General features: G+C 36.9%; 1 protein-coding gene across 1 annotated transcript in view; it reads left to right on the forward strand.

The window, feature by feature from the left end:
* STARD9 (StAR related lipid transfer domain containing 9) overlaps positions 1–19245 on the forward strand; it is an 89001-nt gene that overhangs the window by 40930 nt on the left and 28826 nt on the right. Inside the window, exons 8-21 of the mRNA XM_057366172.1 lie at positions 246–315; positions 1598–1670; positions 2544–2611; positions 3579–3676; positions 3902–4102; positions 4510–4607; positions 5805–5882; positions 6652–6726; positions 7134–7313; positions 11072–11123; positions 12020–12157; positions 12954–13036; positions 14067–14170; positions 16305–16352. Coding sequence (XP_057222155.1) covers positions 246–315; positions 1598–1670; positions 2544–2611; positions 3579–3676; positions 3902–4102; positions 4510–4607; positions 5805–5882; positions 6652–6726; positions 7134–7313; positions 11072–11123; positions 12020–12157; positions 12954–13036; positions 14067–14170; positions 16305–16352 — 1366 coding nt within the window. The remainder of the gene's footprint in view (positions 1–245; positions 316–1597; positions 1671–2543; positions 2612–3578; positions 3677–3901; positions 4103–4509; positions 4608–5804; positions 5883–6651; positions 6727–7133; positions 7314–11071; positions 11124–12019; positions 12158–12953; positions 13037–14066; positions 14171–16304; positions 16353–19245) is intronic.

Consider the following 19245-nt stretch of genomic DNA (forward strand, 5'->3'; position numbering starts at 1 on the left):
TTGACGGTATGAGGCTTTTTTTTTAATGCTAATGCCACTGAAGGATGAACTAGAATTTTTTATTTAATTTTTAAAAAATGAAATAGTTGTGTTTTTTAATAAAATTTGCTTTAGTTGAAAGATGTATAATATACTGTCATCTCAGCAGAACATCCTTATTCTCCTGATGTTGGGTAAATTGTTGGATAAACTGATAAAACTTCCTGAGGAAGCTAAATATTTAACTCTTCTTGAATTTTTGGCAGGTTTGAGTCAGCATTTAGTAACGGACTACAAGCAAGTTGTAAAGCTTCTAGAAGAAGGAATAGCTAAAAGGTATCCTATATAGCAAAACAGCTCTATGTGTGTTTTCCCTGTGTGTTGGTTTCATTGATGTKTATTTTACTGACTCTGATGCCAGTGCTTTGTCATGAGAGGATGCCAGATTTGGTGATCCTGTGTATGCCATGCACATAAGATGTTATCTATCCTCATATCATCCACAGCAAGAGCTACAGGCACTTGTGAAGTTGTTTCTTCAAAACTGATCCCACGCTGACTTACCCACAGAATTCCACCATCTGTCTGTGATAAAAAATGCAAGCCAAGAAAACATTTTGCTGTAAACAGACATCTGTTTTTCCCCTTCACTTGCTCATGATACTTTCGACTGGATAGCATTCAACTCACTTGGTAGTGTAATTAAGCGATTTAAACCTGCTGAAAATATAATATGTGCTTGTTTATTTTCTAAAAACACTAGATTTACAATTATTGGTTTAATTTAATTTTTGTAAGTTCCTAGTTCAATTAGTTTGTTTCCTATCAGAGAACTGTGGGATTTGGAACACTGGTGAAGGCAATGATTTTGGCTCTCACTACTTAAGACACTTTTTTACCTTTTTGACAAGAAGCTTTGAATAACTTTACAAGTGCCATTACAGTGATGGAAAATAATTATATTTTAAAGGCTTCTCCAAATGCAAATCACAGTTTCAAGATTTATATTAAATCTTATGATAAAAGAGTAGTCAAGATTTTAGAGTAACAGTCTTGCTGGGAAGTAAATAAGAACTAAGCTGCATTATCACAAAAACCCCCATAGAATATACATCAGGATTAAGTTTTGCTGTTTCTGCCTATAGCAATTAATAGATGCAACTTTGTGGTWAAAAGAGACTATTTCAGTACAACAAAATTCCAGGCTGTCTATTAGTGTAATCCTAGRGATGTCTCATTGCTAGGGAAATAAAAGATGTAAAGAAACCAAAATCAGAGGTGTAAGTTTTTGTAATGCTGAAGTTSAAACTATGTCAGATACGTGAAACAAAGGAAAACTTTTTTTCTGCRTACTTTTCACCTTATACCTGTGCTGTAAGGCTGCTTTAAGATATTTCCTCACAGTGCTGCTGGTGGAAAAAAACACCTCTAATTGATCCTCCGTTTCCATCCTTCCAGGTTCTCTGCAAAATGCTCTAGGATCAGATCCAAGAATGCAGCCTACCATACCCTCCAAGTTTCACTTCTTTTTCATTTATCTGCTGTATTTGTTGATTTTGATTTCCCTGAATAAAGGGAAGTAACCCTTTGTGATTGAATGCTTTGTTCTTCCTTCTAGAATCACAGCATCTACACATATTCACAATGCCAGCAGCAGATCCCATGCTATCTTCACCATCCACTACACTCAGGTTAGCTAAAAATAATCCAACTTCCTTTTCACTCTCAGAAGCATTGTTCACTGTGTTGTGCATTGTTTACTTGTCACTATKTTGTGCTGTTTGTAGAAATAGTGGAAGCTGTTACTTATTTCCTTTGGATCACACTGCAGATGTGTTGAGTGTTTACTGAAGTATTTTGTTCYTTTGTGCAAGCTTATAGTCAGAAGTGATGCCAAATCCCCACTTTTAAAAGAAATGTTTTCAGTTTTAATCAGCCCTCTGAATTGCAATAACTCTTCTCAGGTGTTATGAAAATTACATGTGAGTGTGTTTGAAGTTATGTTTGTCACACTTGTTTAGGATTCTTAATTGAAGTACTGCATTAGTTTACACCAAAATTTTGTRTCTGTCCAGCTCTTTAGATGTGCTCATCTCTTTAGCATTTGGCATCCAGTACTATTCCTGAGACAATGCAGCCTTTCTCTGGAGGAATTACATCCTTCCCTGGCAGGGAAGTCGTTCAGTGATCCAATAGACCTTTTCTATCTCACACTTCTAACATCCTGTAATCACAGAACATTTTGGGATATTTTTCTTTAGTTTCACAAAAGACCTTTGGAATACATTAGAGRAAAATAACTCTGCAAGATCTACAAGAAAGCCTTTCACAGTCGCTAGGCAGTAAAGGTTTTTTTCCAAGAGGAAATTGGCATAAGAGGGTGGTTTCTCTGTGGGGTGAGAAAGCTGTTGAGTTAATGTTTGAACATAGAGMGTCAAGGTCACAAACAAAGGCAGTGAAACAGTCATATGTACAACTCAGCTTCAAACAAAATAGCACATCGGTTTTATTTTCATTAATTAATTAAGTGGAATAATCTTCCTTATTTGTATTTCTCTCTTCAGGCAATACTGGAGAACAATCTTCCCTCTGAAATTGCAAGCAAGATCAACTTAGTGGACCTTGCAGGCAGGTAATAATATACTGAAGGTCAGAAAGGTAATTTCTCTGAAGATGCTGCCAGTACTGCCTTAAAACATGAAGTTTCGTATTTTTAAATTTCATTGAACTAACAGTAAGCCTGACTTTCTTATAAAATAACAGGGAATRTTATACTAATACTGTTTTTGTCATCTGTTCTTCAGTACTGGGCATTGGTTTTCATTGGGGAAGGGAATTCCTGGGTCCTCAGATCCAATACTGTGCTGTTGTTGCGCACATTTAAAGTAATTCCATTTAACTCTTTATTCTTATTAAGTGGTTCTTCCAGTAGCTATTGTTGGAATTAATAAATCTGAGCTCGAAAAGAGAGGGAGAAAAAGGAATGTGTTCATCCTGGCTGCCTAGCATGGGCAGGAGAAAACAGTCCTATCTTGCTGTTTATGATGTTTATATTCCCAAAGTTCCTAAGTCTTATCTGTGCTATACATTTCAGTGAGGAACATATGGGCATGCTGGATGTGACAGAAAACAGAAAGATGGAAGTTGAGTTGAAGAGTTGTAAAACATTTATAGAAAAGGACTTTTTCTTCCTTGAGAACATAAATTGCCACACATGTATTGTCAGAGAAAGAGGTATTGAGGGAACATACCCTCTGACTTATGCACTGAGCCAGTCTACCCTTATGGAGCTATGGAATGTATGCTGTTTTTTTTAATTCAGAACCACTATGACTGGGTTACCTAGTTCAGACAATGAATTTATGTTTTGGTGGGTCTTTAACAGGATCTTGCACTAACAGTCTTTGCTCACGGTTGCTTGCACTTTCTGGAATAGAGGGCAATATAAAATATTCACAGCGTATGGGTTTTTCAGTTTCAAAGCTCATAATTTGGTTTTTTGTATTGCTTTAAAATACATAGTTTTCAATTGACTGTATGTTAATAATTAAGCATTTTTCTTTATTTTGTGTTGTCTTTTTCATGTTTTCATGCTACAGTGAAAGAGCTGATCCCAGTTACTGTAAAGACAGAATTACTGAAGGTGCCAATATTAACAAGTCATTAGTTACACTTGGAATTGTCATATCCACTTTAGGTAAGTTATGTTGAAGGGTTGTGATGAAAGTTCTTTATGTTGAAGGGTTGTGGTGACTCACTCACTKTGTGTCGAGTCTTAATGTTTATTTGCATTTACACCGAAAGGCTCGACAGAGCAGCTATGTGCTGTCTTCATATGAACCATAATGACTGCTGAGAAAATTTAAGTAGCCAGTAGAAAAAAATCACCCCTTTCCTGCTCTCTGTGGTGTTTCCCCTTCAGCACAGAATTCCCAGATGTTCAGCAGCTGCCAGAGCATTAACAGCATCGCGAGCGAAGGGGAGAGCAGCCATACAGACACCCCTSCCTCGGGCAGCGCCGGGGCGACCAGGCGGCCGGCTTACATCCCGTACCGTGACTCCATCCTCACCTGGCTGCTCAAGGACAGTCTGGGGGGCAACTCCAAGACCATTATGATTGCCAGTGAGTTTGGTTTCTGTTGACCATTTAACATTTTGCGCCACATTGTGCCTTTGGTATATGCTTCAACTGCAGTGAGAAGACAGTTGTATCACTTAGAATCTGTCCTTTTCATGTCCATTTCATAAATGCTTCATAGAATACTCAAGAAAATGAAAAGGCATACTGATTGTGCRTGAAGTTATGTTTGAGAGAGTCTTACCAGGTCATTGCTTTGATTTTAAGTGAATTATCCAGCTATAAATACATGCTGGAGATGACATTTTCTATGACCTTAATGAAATGACCCTAGGGTTATTTTTTGGTTCCATTTTTTAAAGAAGCAAGACTAAAAAAAAAAAAAAACCAACAAAAAGCTTTTTGAAAAATAACTGAATGCTTTTTAAAATTATGTTATTTGTTTTCTGTAGCTATCTCACCTGCCAGCTCCAGCTACAATGAGACCATGAGTACCTTGAGATATGCTTCAAATGCCAAAAATATTATTAACAAGCCCAGAGTAAATGAGGTGAGGCCTTGAGTTCTGCCTGAGGTAATCTATGTRGTAACAATTTGTCTAATACACGAAACAGTGAAGSCTTTAARTATGCTAGAAAAATAAAACTGCCAGCTGAACCTTCTAGACCTCGAATTCTGCATKAGGTTGCCATTACAYGTGAYCACACAGGTTAAGGACTGAACCACAGTGCATCCATTTAAGGAATATACAGTGAATTTAGGTTTCAAAAAAAGTCCTGATTCCAGTAATTTCTTAATCTTTAATCCACTGACTTTATAGCTTTAGTAGTAWTCTTTTGTGRTTTGGCATATCAAGATTTTTGTTTRTAGMTARAAGTATRGAATTTTAGAGACATACTTCACTATTTGCTTTCTTAACAATACTACCTTAAATTTGGGCAGAAGTTCTAGTTTTCCCAAATTTAATTTGCATCCGAATTACTGTTGCCTAWAAGTAGTTTTCAGACATCAATAGTAGCAGCAATAGCTCAGTGTCCTCAGCTCTGTGTCAGACTAAAATCCTGGGTAAGCCTCCTGTCACACACAGCTTTCAGCCTCCCAGCTTGTGTACCCATCACTGCCTGCACAGCCCATGCTAGGCCCTTAATTCCAGCCCCTCATTCTTCTTCCTGTCACTGCAAATTGACCTGGCAGCCCAGAGAAAGCTGATTCTTAACTCAAGAGTTTCCCTGAACTGTCTGTAAAAGCTGTTTTCCAGAACCTGCCAGCATAGGGATTCCTACTCTGAAAGCGAGACAAATGCCTCCATCCAAGCAGGCAGGAAACCCTTTATGTATCAGGTGTAAKATCTTTTAATACCATCCTTGATGATATTCTGATTTATGCTGCTCTAGCTGGATTTTACATACCAGCATTAAAYAATAGCATCTTTCTGATGTGATGTAACTACTTTGAAGGTAAATCCTTGAAAGTAGAGATGTATCCAGCTAGTCATGATGGGAACAAATGCTGTGGTAGGTCTGAGCTCMGAAGAGAGATGGAACAAAGTTTATGGGAAAAGAGAATCTGTGGAAGCTGGGAACCACCTGTCCTTAGGCAGGGGTCTGGCAGAGTGAAGCAAAGAGCGCTGCTGTGAGTTTGCCTGTTCTCCTCTCTTCCTGCCTGCTGGAATATCTCCACATTGAGTTCTTTAGCTAGAATTCTCTTAGAACTGCTTTTGCCAATGGTCTGTGTCTCAATGTTTCAGGATGCAAATGTGAAACTGATCAGAGAACTGAGAGAAGAAATTGATAGGCTGAAAACTATGCTGATGAGCTTTGAGCTGGTATGTAGCAACATTTCCCTACTGGAGCTTTTGAAGCTGCTTTGATAGCTTACTTTCATCTCATCTCTCTATCTTTCCTCATTTATTGTAACTGGAGAGAAATTAAACTGTTCTCTGGATGATTTTGCAATTATTATGAGGTTAACTGCTTTTCTGTCGTTTCTCCTCCTTCTGTCACTATATTGATGAACCTAAAGTATAAGCAGTCATATAATGATTTGAGAAGGATTTCCTTGCCTGCCTTCCATGAAGCTGGATGGTTTACCTGTCCAGAAACACCATAAAATAKAAATATTTTAATTTTAAGGGTATAAAATCTCCAAGAGAGTAATTTGTGTAACTTTCCTGCTAGAATTGTAACCTCAAAAGTATGTTGGAGGTTTCACACTGCCTGCACACTCTTTACCCCCCAAAAAGTTGTGAACATCTGTGAGCCCTCACAATTCAGCTGACATCCCTGATATTTTTCTCTGTTGGAATAATAGTGGCTTGGTTTTCCAAGCCATGGAGAGAATGTTTTGCTGGGAGAGACAAGAATTACAYGCCAGGATTTACTTACACAGAATTATTGTCTGTTATTACTTTTTCACCAGTTCTTTACCCCTCAAAAATTGCTTGTATTAGGCTAGATGCTAGAAGGGAGCATGTGTATTTTGTCTTCCCTTCTCTTGACTTCATCACCTTGAAATGCTGGAGAGTGAAAGAACATGCCTGCCTGTTGTGAGTAAGAAAACTAACATGTGGATCTTGGTGGCTGTTGTTTGTACAGAGGAATTCCAGTCCCTCTTGGAGTGATGACAGGGATGGAAATCTGACTGAGCTGGTCCTTCAGAATGAAATGAAGGTGTGTATGTTACTTGATGCTGTAACTATCTCCCGTTCCACTAGGCCAGGGGAATAGCACTGCTATAGTTGTGAAACGGTGAAAATGTTTTAGTCTTAATCCTTTCCTTTTTTGCTCTAAAGATGATTATGCCTCTATCTGACATTCTGTAATAAGCCTCCTATAGATTAAATCAGTTTTACTTGGTGATAGCACAGTTTTTACCCAATTTTTCTTTTTTTTTTCTTTTTTTTTCTTTTTTTTTGTGTCACAGAAATTTTCTGATCTTAGAAATAAACCTGCATAGCAATTGGTGAAAGAATTTTACATCTAGTAACTGGAAAAAAATGCTGTTCTTTCTGAAGATATGTATGAATGAGAAAAATTAACCTGCTTAGTCAGTGAAACAGTTCTCTCTCTTATTTAAGATTGAGCAATTGACCAAAGACTGGACAAGTAAATGGACAGACAGGAAAGCCATCATGGAAGAATACAGTGTGGACATCAACAAAGAAAAAGCTGGAGTAACAATAGATTCTAATTTACCTCATCTAATGGCCATGGATGATGATATCCTCAGCACGGGAGTGGTGCTGTATCATCTCAGGGTGAGATATGGTCACTTTTMTTATTTTACCCTTTGATTTGAAAATGCTTGTTTTCTTTGGAAATGGAGGGTGGTTAGGATGATATTACAACAGCAGCTATCAAAAAATGAAGGTCACAGATCTTAAGATATATAATGGAAGAAAAAGCAGAAAAYACATGGAGAAGGAGAGGAATTTATTTATTGCTATAAGTTGACCTCTTATGAATGCATGCACAAACTATTTGATGCATTGTATTGCAATCATAACAAAATACTCAAATTAGGCATTAGTAGTTTGTCCACAAAGCGTGAGGACAATTATGTGTTCATGRACATGGAAACATAAAGGGTGGTGCTTAAAGTATACCAGACATACTGCTCAAATTTTGTTATGCATTTGCCTACTTAAGACTGGAATATTTGTATGTGCATAGATAAAAGTAAACTTTAACAAACAAAAGCTCACTTTGACAATGGCTTCCATATATTGCTTTTAATTCTACCAGTTCTGCCAAGTAGATACCAGCTACATAGCATGAAGGCTAATTACCTACTTAAGTGGCTATTTCTGAAGATCAGGTAGAAATCCTGGCCTCATAGAGACTCTTTTGTTGTGTAGCTGCTAATTTAAGGCAAGGTTTTCACCAAGAAACTTTCATGACATTGTGTGTAAATTCCTGCAGATTATGGCATGTGATGGGTATGGCTGGGTCAGATGGGTTTAGGGGTTTTCTTGTTTTTTTTATAAGTCAGTGCTAAGCGAGACTTAAACATTTTTAATGTTGTTTAAATGAATGGAAACTACTGAAATATTGAAGCTGCTTATAGTGAAACGAATGTTGGATGGGCACTTCTACAGAGGTGCACTCATTGCCAAAACATGTTAAGAATGGTTGAAAATCATGTATCTGTCCACTAATAAAAAATCTTTATCTAGATTTTGTGGTAATTGGTAGTTTAGGGACACAGGATTTTTTTATTCCTCTTAGAAATTACTACAAATATTTAGAATCTAAATCATGCTGTTCTKYTRTCCTGTTGAAAGAGAAACTGAACTMATTTTWCTCATGCCAGCACAAGAAATTATACCAGGTAATAATTAGGGTCCAAGTATTTATGTCCAGTGCTGATCAACATGCAACTTCAACTACTCAACCCTACATTAACATTAAATATTTATTGCAAGCAACTGCTACTATTAAATGTTTCTCTGTTACGTGCCATTTTGGAAAGAGCAAATACTTTCCCATACTAATTTTGACAACTCCTAATTTAAATATATTCATTTTAATGGYGTAACCTGGTTTGACTTCACCTTCTGAAGTCATTCATGACTCTGTCACACTAATAYCTTTGTCCCTTCTTTCTTTGCTTCTAGATGCTGCCTTTTCTTTTCTTTGTGCTTTACATATTTTAGTCTCTGGTGTCTGTTACCTTCACCTGAACAGCAAGAAGGTAAAACATTAGTGGTTCTTTACCAATTAGGGCTTAAATATATAAAAACACTTTACATTGTACTTCTAGAGGGAGGTCACAGCAGCAGTTTTCAGATCTTGCAGAATCAGTATTGTGTTRCTCTTTTACTCCCCTGATATTTCATAGTATTAATTGCACTAATCAATGCTGTGCCTACATTTAATTTTCTGGCTTTCATTAATAAAAATGTATGCTTTCCTATGATTTAACGAACCCTTTTTGCTTAGCTTAAAAATGTGAAATTTTTGATTGTTTTAATAAAATACGTACTTCGTAACATTTTTGAAAGCTGGAGTACTCCCAGCAGTGAGGGGGAAAGCAATCTCACCCTTCCTGGTTCTGTAATTTACCTGGGAAATTCTACCCTTAGTCATGAGACATGGCCAGAGGAGGTAACAATGTAAAAACACTTCAGCCGGTGTGAGGATGTGCTGTGATGTGCTAAGGTCAGGTTGTGCAATCATTTCATCTGAAACATCTTTCACTTTTTCAGGTGGAATACTCAATATTAAATTAGAAAAGAATATAAATATTATCATTATTAGCTCAATAATAGCACTTTAAAATGAAGTCAGCGTGGTCCTGGGTTATGGTTATTTTTGTTTGTTTTCTCTAGTTGAGTTAGTTTGCGTGTATTGTATCTGTACCCTTGGTCTTACCTGCAGTTTTTAGTTAGATTTAAATTTACCCAGAATCACTCCACCGACTGGGATACTGCTGTGAATTTCCTGAGACAATCGTGCTGTCCTACACTATTCTGAATTAAATTATATTACCGGGGAGCTCGTTCAGCAACTTGAAAGTAATTACTTTTGGAATCACAATAACTATTTCTATGCTTGGTGAAGAAGATAAAGAGATCTTTTATGAGTTGGTTTACTTCTCTTTGCATAAAATACAAGTTGCTAACTCACCTGATCGAGTGATACAAGTCAAAGGACATATGGAACACAAGTTTTCTAGAAGTTGTGGCCAGCCCAGGTGGATATKTTGCAGCTGAGCCTGCTGAGCATTAAAGTGACATGTAGCTTGGTAATTGCTCCAAAGCAGAGGCACCGTCCAGCTTTCAGCCTCTCCAGCAGGGCTCATACCTGAGGGCTCTGTTAGTTGGCTGAGCTCTGTGAGGAGTTTTATGAKAACCATTCCCTTTCTGTCCAGAGCACAAACCCACTGTGATTTACCCATAATTACTCATAACTGGGTCACCCTGAAGTATTGCACAGCTTCTGTTTGCCCAGTCTTCAGGCTTCCAGTTACTGCTTTTTGCTTAATCTTTAAATCTAGGTTTTACAATATGCTTGGAGCAGAGAGCATATTCAATTTGTTCTAATTTGAATACAAAATCATATTGTTTACCGTTCCAAATTCATTTTAATAATAACTGAAAGACTTGCCACTAAAGTAATTTTCAAGTGCATTTACTAATCAYTTTATTGTAATCAATTACAGTGTCTCTTTAGAACTGGGAAATTATCTTGCTTTGTTTTCCTAAGAAAAAGCATAGAACTGGTAATGGAGAATTAACAGACAGATGATAAATTAATTGTCTTTGTTTGGCACTTTGTTTTTTCTCATGATATTGTTTAAATTACACTTTTTTGTTGGTATTTGCAGGTAACCATTAAAATACAGTCTCACTTCCATCACTGACCCATAATATGGTTGGAGTCTTCTTGATCTGGAGACTTTTATTTCTAGGCAGTTCTTTTCTTTGAAGTTATTTGGCAATTTGCCCATGTACCATAAGCACCAGGAGGACTTTTCATAAGATGTCATTTAAGTTTCAGAAAAAAAGTTCTTCCTTAGTAGTTAGATTGAAGAGTTCATAATCTATGACAAAGTACCCTTAAAAATCGGGAATTTGGTTACTTTTAAGTTGGAAAAGCCTGGTTAATTGAATRATAATTTTGCAGCTACATTCCTCCTTCCATTTATGGAAGGAGGATATTTATGAAAAGAAATATCTTATTTCTGCAAACACCAGGTCTCACCATAAAAGTACAAAGCATGCTCATATTCAAAATATTGGTCTCGAGCACTGTCCAGAAGTCATCCACTGAGAGTTACTTTATCTACTGTAGTCGTAGAAGCTGACACRGCTGCAGGATGAAGGGGAATTGCAACACTGTGGGGAACAGTGGGCTGAAATAGTGTGAAGTACATAGCATTTGCATCAAACAATTCAATCATTCAGAGGCAATTTAAGTGTTCTGCTAAAATGATGTACCAAACCTTCATTAATTTGTATATATGGTCTACTTTCCATAACCAATTTTTAAATTTGTTCTTTTCTTGTTTTAGGAAGGAACAACCAAAATTGGAAGAAGTGACTCAGACCAAGATCAAGACATTGGTAAGAGAATGGTATTASAAGTTATTTTGTGATATGGTCACGTCAAACCAACAGGTTTACGTTTGTCATGTGTAATAGCTAGGTAGTGTTTCTATTTGCCAGCTTTCTTTATTGAGGAAGATAAGTASAAGAGACTAATTATTAATGTTTGCAAAACTCTATGATTATTTTTTGTTGAATAGGCCAAAAATCAGTAGACTTGACCCAGTTGAGATCTCTGCCAAATTTTCTTCCCAGTAGTAAAATGCTACACTAGAGCTCAAAAGTATCTTCATCTTACAACCAGATTCTCAGATGTTCAATCCTAAACTAGTGGCATAAGCGATCACAAGAGATTGAAAATGTTTTTCAACTCTACTTGTACAGAGTGTTTTAGATATAAAATCCAAATTATACAGAATATGTCTTACTTAATTTAATTTCTGCTTTTAATTTTAGCAGTCAATCTTAAAGGCTCAGTACTATGATAGAGAACTGAAACTTCATGCTGAAATTGAAAAATTTGTGGAATCTCAGCTTTGGTTGTGTTCTGCTAAGCATGGTTATGTTTGATTATTTTCTGCCAGTAGATTAGTGAATTGTAAATAAATGCCATCGGGGCATTAAGAAAATTCAACATAATAGAAGAATTTGCATATCAGCTTATAAATGAGAAAGTGATGCATAGTTTTCCAGTACCAGAAATAAAGATCAATCTCACTATTTTCAATAGTGAGTTTCATTGGTGAGTTTTTTCTGTGATGAAGTATTTGACTAGCAGGATTTCATCTCCTTGTTTTGCACACGATGCAGTTCTGTGGGGTATGAAAGTGTCAAACTGTGTGTGGTACTCCCTTCTGAGGAAAACAGGGCAAGCCCAGCCCCTTGAACAGGTGAGCTGAGTCTCTGTGCTGTAGTTCTGCAGGGACAGTGGATTGAAAGGAATCACTGCACGATAGACAACCGCTGTGGGATCGTGACTCTGCGGGCGGTCCCGGGCGCGCTCTGCTCCGTCAATGGATGCGAAGTGTCGGGCTCCTGCCGTCTGTCACAAGGTAAGGAAGACTTGGTTTTGCTGTCAATGCTGCATTGTAATGTCCTTATGGCTGGAGATTAGATTAGGGAACTCAAGCAGGTCTCTCAGTCTGCTGCCAGCTCCACAAGGTTTGATCCATGGCTAAAGCTGGGACAAATAAATTAAGTACCCCACAGGAGTAAAATTAAAACACTGGGGACAATATTCTGACTCCTTTTGGCTACAGTAGTATGTAGGTTTCTGAAAGGGAAGAGGTGTAGTCAGAAGCACTATTGTGGAAAGCAGTGCAGGCTGGCTCTAAGCCAGCTGGCCACTGGAAGGGTTTTCTGATATGGTTGATACAACCTTCAGCTCCTTCACAGTGTTTTTAGGTAGAGGCTGATAGCCACCAAGTGATAGGCTGTGATGAATGAATTCAGACTAAATGGATAAGGCTTKCATATTTTTAGATTGTTTAAAGTAACAGCCCTGATTCTGGGAGCTTGCAGTGATCTAGACTCTTAAAAATATAGTGTAAAAATAAGTTTTCAGCAGTGAGTTGGTTGGGGTTTTGACATGAAGTCATGCTGGCCTTTCATATGAGCAGGGAATTTACAGCTCTGTTTAGTCTAGAGATCTGCAAGATTAGTTTGCTTGGTTACTGTCATTACACATTGATAACTCTGCCATTCTATAGTGGCAAATTTTAAAAATTGTTCTCTGTTCTGTGATGTTCAGAAAGCTGTTGATCAGGATTTAATTTTTTTTAACATACTATCTTAAAGTAGTTTGATGAATTATGTCTCTGTAAATGTCTAATTATTTTGTTKTCACAGGAGCCCTTGTTGTCCTTGGCAAATCTCATAAGTTTAGGTTCAATCACCCAGCAGAAGCTGCTATCTTAAGACTAAGAAGATCAGTAAGTTCTAAAACTGTTTTCTTCTCCTAATTTTTCTCTTCTTTTACTATCTTTTTTTCTTCTTAAAAGCCAGCAYGATCAGGATAGTATTTCATTTCATCATCATATTCCCTTGCTTCATTTCCTCCATCTAATGGTCTGTAATGGCACTAAACCTTTTGTGGGAGGACASTAACACTCCTTTCAGATGTGCTTAGCAAAAGATGATGCACTCCCTTGAATAATTTAGTGATTCCTATCTCTAGTCATGACTACAGTAGGATTGAAACAAAAAGGCAGAATGCTGAAGTGAAAAGAGCAGTTAAGAGTCTTTCCACATTTGATAATTTTCTGAGTTATCTTCTTTCTCTGTCATTTTCCTGTCTTGAAGGAAGTGTACTAGAAGAAATGGAAAATTTATGGGATTAAATACTGAAGTATTGTTGGCTCTGAAGGCAGTTGATTGTTACATATATCAGAAATAGATAAAATATTTATTGGTATGTTACGCTCAGGAACTAACTACTGTAAGATATTATTTGGTTAGCTAGTTCAATCATGTTTAAGAAATGAGATAATTCTTAAAATGACTGATAAATATAACTGAAAAATCTAACTTAAAAAAAAAGATAWTTTTTCTCATTTAAGAGTTAACCATAGTATCAATCGATATTGGCARAAGTCTACCTTTTAAAATGGATTTTCCTTTAGTAACATTTTATACTTTCCACTCTTCTCTCCTTTTGTACTCACTTCGAGATAAGGGGCTTAAATTTTTTGTTTTCATTCTTTATTTCTTGATTAATGAAACATGCAGTACATTGAAATAGAGGCGGAAAAAGAGATGTGCTCAGTAACAAGTGCTTGGCAATGTTGCTAATTATCAAAGACTAGGCAGAAGTATAAATGAGATTATAAACTCACTTGGGAGGTATTAYGGAGCCTTGCTCACAGTAGTTAATGATGACAGTGCTAATAACAACTTGCAAGCCCCTGGGTTGCTGTGATTTTTTTTTTTTAATTCCTGTCGTATGTTGTGTGTTTTCTGTAGATTAATGAAACCCCACCCTCTCAGAGTTGTGCAGCTTTGGACTGGCTCAATTTGGATGCAAGTTGCACCAATTCTCCACACTACATACTTTCTTCTCTTTACAAGTAAGTTTAAAACTAAGAAAAAAGCAACTGAGCAAACAATTTCTCTTGTGGGATSATGTCTGACAAAAGTAAGCTGTGTACAGAAGAAGTGCCATCATGTTTTTAAATATGTCAGAGAAAATACATTGGCCAACCGACTAATATAGAGCAGTAAGATATGCAAGCAACAAACCTGCAAAATTATTTATCGATTCTGAATAAAGAAAATTTCTCAGATGAGACTGTCAGACAGCGTTAAATCAGTTTGCTTGGACATTTGCATTTCAGCTGTTTTGATTTACAGATAATCTATAATTTTTACAATATTATTACTTCAGTGCACAGAATGRACTTTCCAGGATATGATTTAGCCAAGGTAATTATTATCAATTGACTTTCCCTGCTAATTTRTTGTGGAAATTGGAAGGTTTGTTCATAAATTCCCTTCAGTTCAAGTCCTCATTGAGCCCTTCATTCAGAAAGCCAATGTGATTCCCAGTTTTTTCCTTAAACTGAGCAGTAAATAARGCATATGCTGCTTTTGAAGTGTTGAAGAGCTGCCCATACTCAGTGTTTAGTGTCTGCTTTTATGGCAGAACCTTTCTGAAATGGAAAGGATTGGTGTGATGAAGACAGTGATTAATATGTGTCAGGAAAGTTAATTGAGACATGTTCTGTGTTTCAGTTTATAACATTGAAAATAGGTTTTTATAGAAATAAATGTAATTGGGTTATTTTTCCTTTTTAATTCCTCTCRGCCTGGCACATTCAAATAACCCGTTGAAAGCATGAAACAGTCATCCTCTCATTCATATCTATTAATGGTTCTGCTGCTTGCTAGTGTTTTTGGTGTGGTATCATACTGGGAATCTTTTATCTCTTTCTAAGGGAACTATCTCATCTCATTTTTATGAGCATATCTCTGTTTTGAATATTTGTCATGCTTCTAGTCAAGTGGCTTGCTTTCCACCTTGGATAGTGTGATTTTACCTGTTCTCTTTTATGTATCTAATCACTGTATTTGCTTCTCATTTTCTGCACTGATATCTATCTATACAAAATGTTCTTTCATTTTGTTTCTTTACTGAGGAACATTTTACACATCACTGCTATTATTTTCTTAGGAAAAGCTACAAAGCATTTTAAAAATAAAAATTTGTCTAATAACTTTCAGAGGTGTACACCAAAGTGCTCTTTTTGTTGATAAAAACAGTCATGGAGCTCTTATCACAGAGGATTTTTGATGATCCTAGAAAAACCTGATGAAATCCAGAAGCGTTATGAACAGTTTATCATGAATTTGCACTGAGTTTTCTTCTTTTTAACCTGATAAAACTGCAGAACATTTCTGATTGATTTTTTTTTTTTTTTCTGATCATGTTCAGATAGAAGATTTGCTTGTGTTGATTAATTTTTTAATCACTTGGACAGGATATTACAAGCATATTAAATTGCTTAAAGTTACCCTCATGCTTACCTAGAGGGTTTCAGATGGTTACTTCAGTAAAAATTAAAAATGTTATGGTATTGCATTTGCTTTGATTTTATCAATGTCCATCTCTTACAGGAATGAGTTATAAACTACGTCTAATAAGAATTTTTTTCACCTTATATAATCCTTTTGAATATTTCTTTGGTGTAGGTAAACTGAACTATCCCACTCAGCCTTCCTTTGCAGCAGCCTGTGAGCCTCTATTTCTGTACAGACAAGAAGTGCTCATGGAAGGGGGTTGTGGTTGAGACATCAAGCCTAAGATCTGTATTATAAGAATAAAATTATAYATGTGGTGTCTCATGAAGAAAAGTCAGTGTCAGGTACTAAAAGGTGTGTGAGAGGTACTTTGTAAATTACAATACAGGACTAAGTGRACCACAGGGAGGGTTTATTTATGGGAGTAAAAAGCCCATCCWAGTGCAGGGTCTTGTCTCTGTCAGAAGGAGATGCTAAGACCAAAATACAAGAACAGGGAAAGCTCTGTGTGTGTGTCTTGTTCTCTTCCCCCTCTCACTTGAAAGTTCTTGGTGCTCTCCCAGCTGCTAGAAATGTGCATCCTACTGAAAATTACAACAATATCTCTGTGTACAATAGGTTCAGTGAAGTTTTCTTACCTTTTTTTTCCCAAATATTTATGATTTCCTATTTTTATTTTTGCAGTCAAAAATGTAGAAACTGTAAAGAAAACAAATGTTCTCTTGARCTAAGGTAAGAATATCAATGTGTCTAAATCGTGCTGAAAATTTTGACACCTTTAGCTTTGCCTTTCTCCTGTGCTACGTTGATTTCCTCCAGAAGAGATGGAAACTAGACTTAAGCTTTAATTCAAACTATTTTATCATTGGAACAAGAATGTGTACATGCAGCTGAGTTACAGGMTAGGCTCTGTTCTTTCTTCATATGAGATCTGTGCAAGTGATTTGCATCTTTGTTGCATGTGTAGCCTGCATTTAAAACCTGTAACTAGATTGAGGCTTACTCTGACGTTGCCACCGATTTCCAGCATATGAGAACCCTAAATGTAGTAGATTTTATGCCAACAGTAGGCACTGGGAATACTCATTAGTATTTTGAAAATTGCTTGGATRATTTGGGTTCTCTTCTGGTGAGAATAAAGTTGCTTTAGGGAAGAGTAAAAAAAAATTAATTCTTAGTGTAGAATATGGTTCATTCATGCAAAGAAACACTGGAGCTGCAAACAGAAATAATTCAGAAATTGTTGAGCTTCCATGGGTTTAAGTATATTTTTTTATCAGGCAATTATGGTACTTTGCTTTCTTCTGGTTTTTTTTTTTTTTATTTTTTTATTTCAGATCATATTATACATATTCCAGTAATGATTATTAACGATGTGTCTTATCTCCCATGCTGTCAGTATGATGACATTTTTCTCATCTGCTTTTCATGGGTTGAATCATGAGTTCAACCTTTAATTGTACGTTAAAATATTTTGGGAATGAGAGGGGAAACCATTTTCTACCATTGCACACAAATATTAAAAGTTTGGGCATTTCCTTGAAAAGGGTTTTGAGTCATTATACCCTTACTTGGTTGCCTGCTCATGCACCCTACTCAGAAAATAAGTTGATAATTAARGTCTTGTTCCTGCCATTGCCTTAATATCATACTGCATAGAAATAAAAACTCTGATTTTTTTGTCTTTTTGGTTTGAAAAAGAAAAAACAAAAAACCCACAGTTTTCTCATTAGAGTTCAGTGGAATAGCAGTACACTGGATTAATTGTAGCTGTTTGGAAAGTGTTTAAACTCACTTTCCCTGTAATTATGAACATTGTTAAACTGTGGGGAAAAAATCCAATACAACATAACGCAATATATTTGTTATTCTAATGTGGTGTAATTAACTGGTCCAGCTAATATCTAACATAATTCTGAGTTCTCGCTAACAGCTTTAATTTGAGAATATCAAAGTACTCCACCACAAAAAAAAATAGATAAAACTTCTGCATCTCTTAAAAGATCCCTCAAATATTTTGTTTCGCAGAGAAATGCACTGTGTCAATTACAGCAACTCTACAAYTTAAGGCAGAATCATGTACAGTGGTTAGCAGCGTAACAAATTCTAAACTGATGTTGTGAAGGGAAAACGCGTGTGAGCAGAACTGGCATTTAACAAGGCAGCATTGGCCTTAATGGAAAGTGTCTCGTGCCTGTGACTCTGCCAAAAAGAGGTCTGGTTTAGAGATGTATTGAAAGGGGTGCCTTAAATAAGCCATTGCTTWACTGTTATTTTGGGGGCTTAGGCAAAGAAAAAGAGGTTTTGCATGGAAAGGCTAAAAAATCCACACAGAAAAGCACAGGTGTGCTCTTTCTGTAAGCAAACCAGCTGATCAGAAATCTAAATGACTCYTCATGTGATGGTAATTTCTGTGAGGGGGATTACTCTGTTTGTGCATTTCCAAAGATCCCATATTTCTAAAGGTTTCTGCTGGCCATTTTGACTGATTTCTGGCTCCCACCTCCTGCCCACCACTCCAACTTTTGCTTTGAATCTGTGAATGCCATTCCTTTGGGAGGCTGAAGGCGGTGATAACACGAGGTCTCCATCTCTCCTTTGCTGTTCGCCTTGCTTTAGGGAGGAGAAGGGAGCRGTTTGTCCCTGTGCCGGCAGAAGCAGCTGCCTGTGCTGGGCGATGCTCGGAACCTGCGGGAAGGATTGGACATGGCAGGAGGGGGAGGATGGGGCTGGAGAAGGTGGGGGGAGCTGTAGATGTGTATTAGGATAGGATTGGGACTCAAACTTGGGACTGCTCTTACTGTGCGGCTTGCAAGGGTTCAAAATGCCCTGCCAACATCTTGGTTTCTGCTTTATTTTTAACTCTTTTTCTTTTTTTAATTTGTAGAAGAGAAATGGGACTTGAACACTAGGCAGTCAGAAAGATGGGGATGCTTACTTGACTGATGTTTTCTTCGAGAAAACCGGCAGATCTCAGGTTTCAGCAGAAGTGGTTATTTTGACAGGAGTTTCTCTATTTGAGCCTTGAGATTTTGTTGCTGCAGGTATTCAGCCTCAGCACAGAGCTATTGCTGCCATAGTTACTGGAAGCTGCATTATGCTGTAGCGGCCGCCAGCCTCTGCATCAGCAGTAGAAGTGTTTGGGAAGAGGGGAGGAGAATTGCACAATAGGATCCCAGAGAGCTGACAACAAAACCGGCTGGACAAAAAAAATGTGGATTCACAGATGATTCATTTAGCGAGCATCGAGCAAACTTTGGAGAGAAAAATGAGATGGAAAAGCAATCCGGCAGAATCGGTATCATATGAACRTTTTCTCAGTAATTTGTGATTATCTTTAGTTTATGGTTGATGTCTTTTTGTTGTGATTTTACTTGCAGCTTTTGAAGGCTTAATTGGAGGAGGGGTAACTGTTGACACTTCATGCTGCATTCACTACACCTAGAAATCTGCATGCTTTTATGAAATTCTCTGCAKAATTGCTTTTTTAAAATATGCTGTATGCTAAAGTATGCTGAGTATTTTTAAATGCTAGAATATTTTTAAATATGCTGTATGCTWGTCCTGTGAGGCCAAGACTTCACGTATGTCTTGATACCACAGGAATGAAGCTGTTTCCCTTATG

Source organism: Malurus melanocephalus, unplaced genomic scaffold, assembly GCF_030028575.1.
Source record: "Malurus melanocephalus ecotype Western Australia unplaced genomic scaffold, MMel_1.1 scaffold_2, whole genome shotgun sequence".
NCBI classification, from domain to species: domain Eukaryota; kingdom Metazoa; phylum Chordata; class Aves; order Passeriformes; family Maluridae; genus Malurus; species Malurus melanocephalus.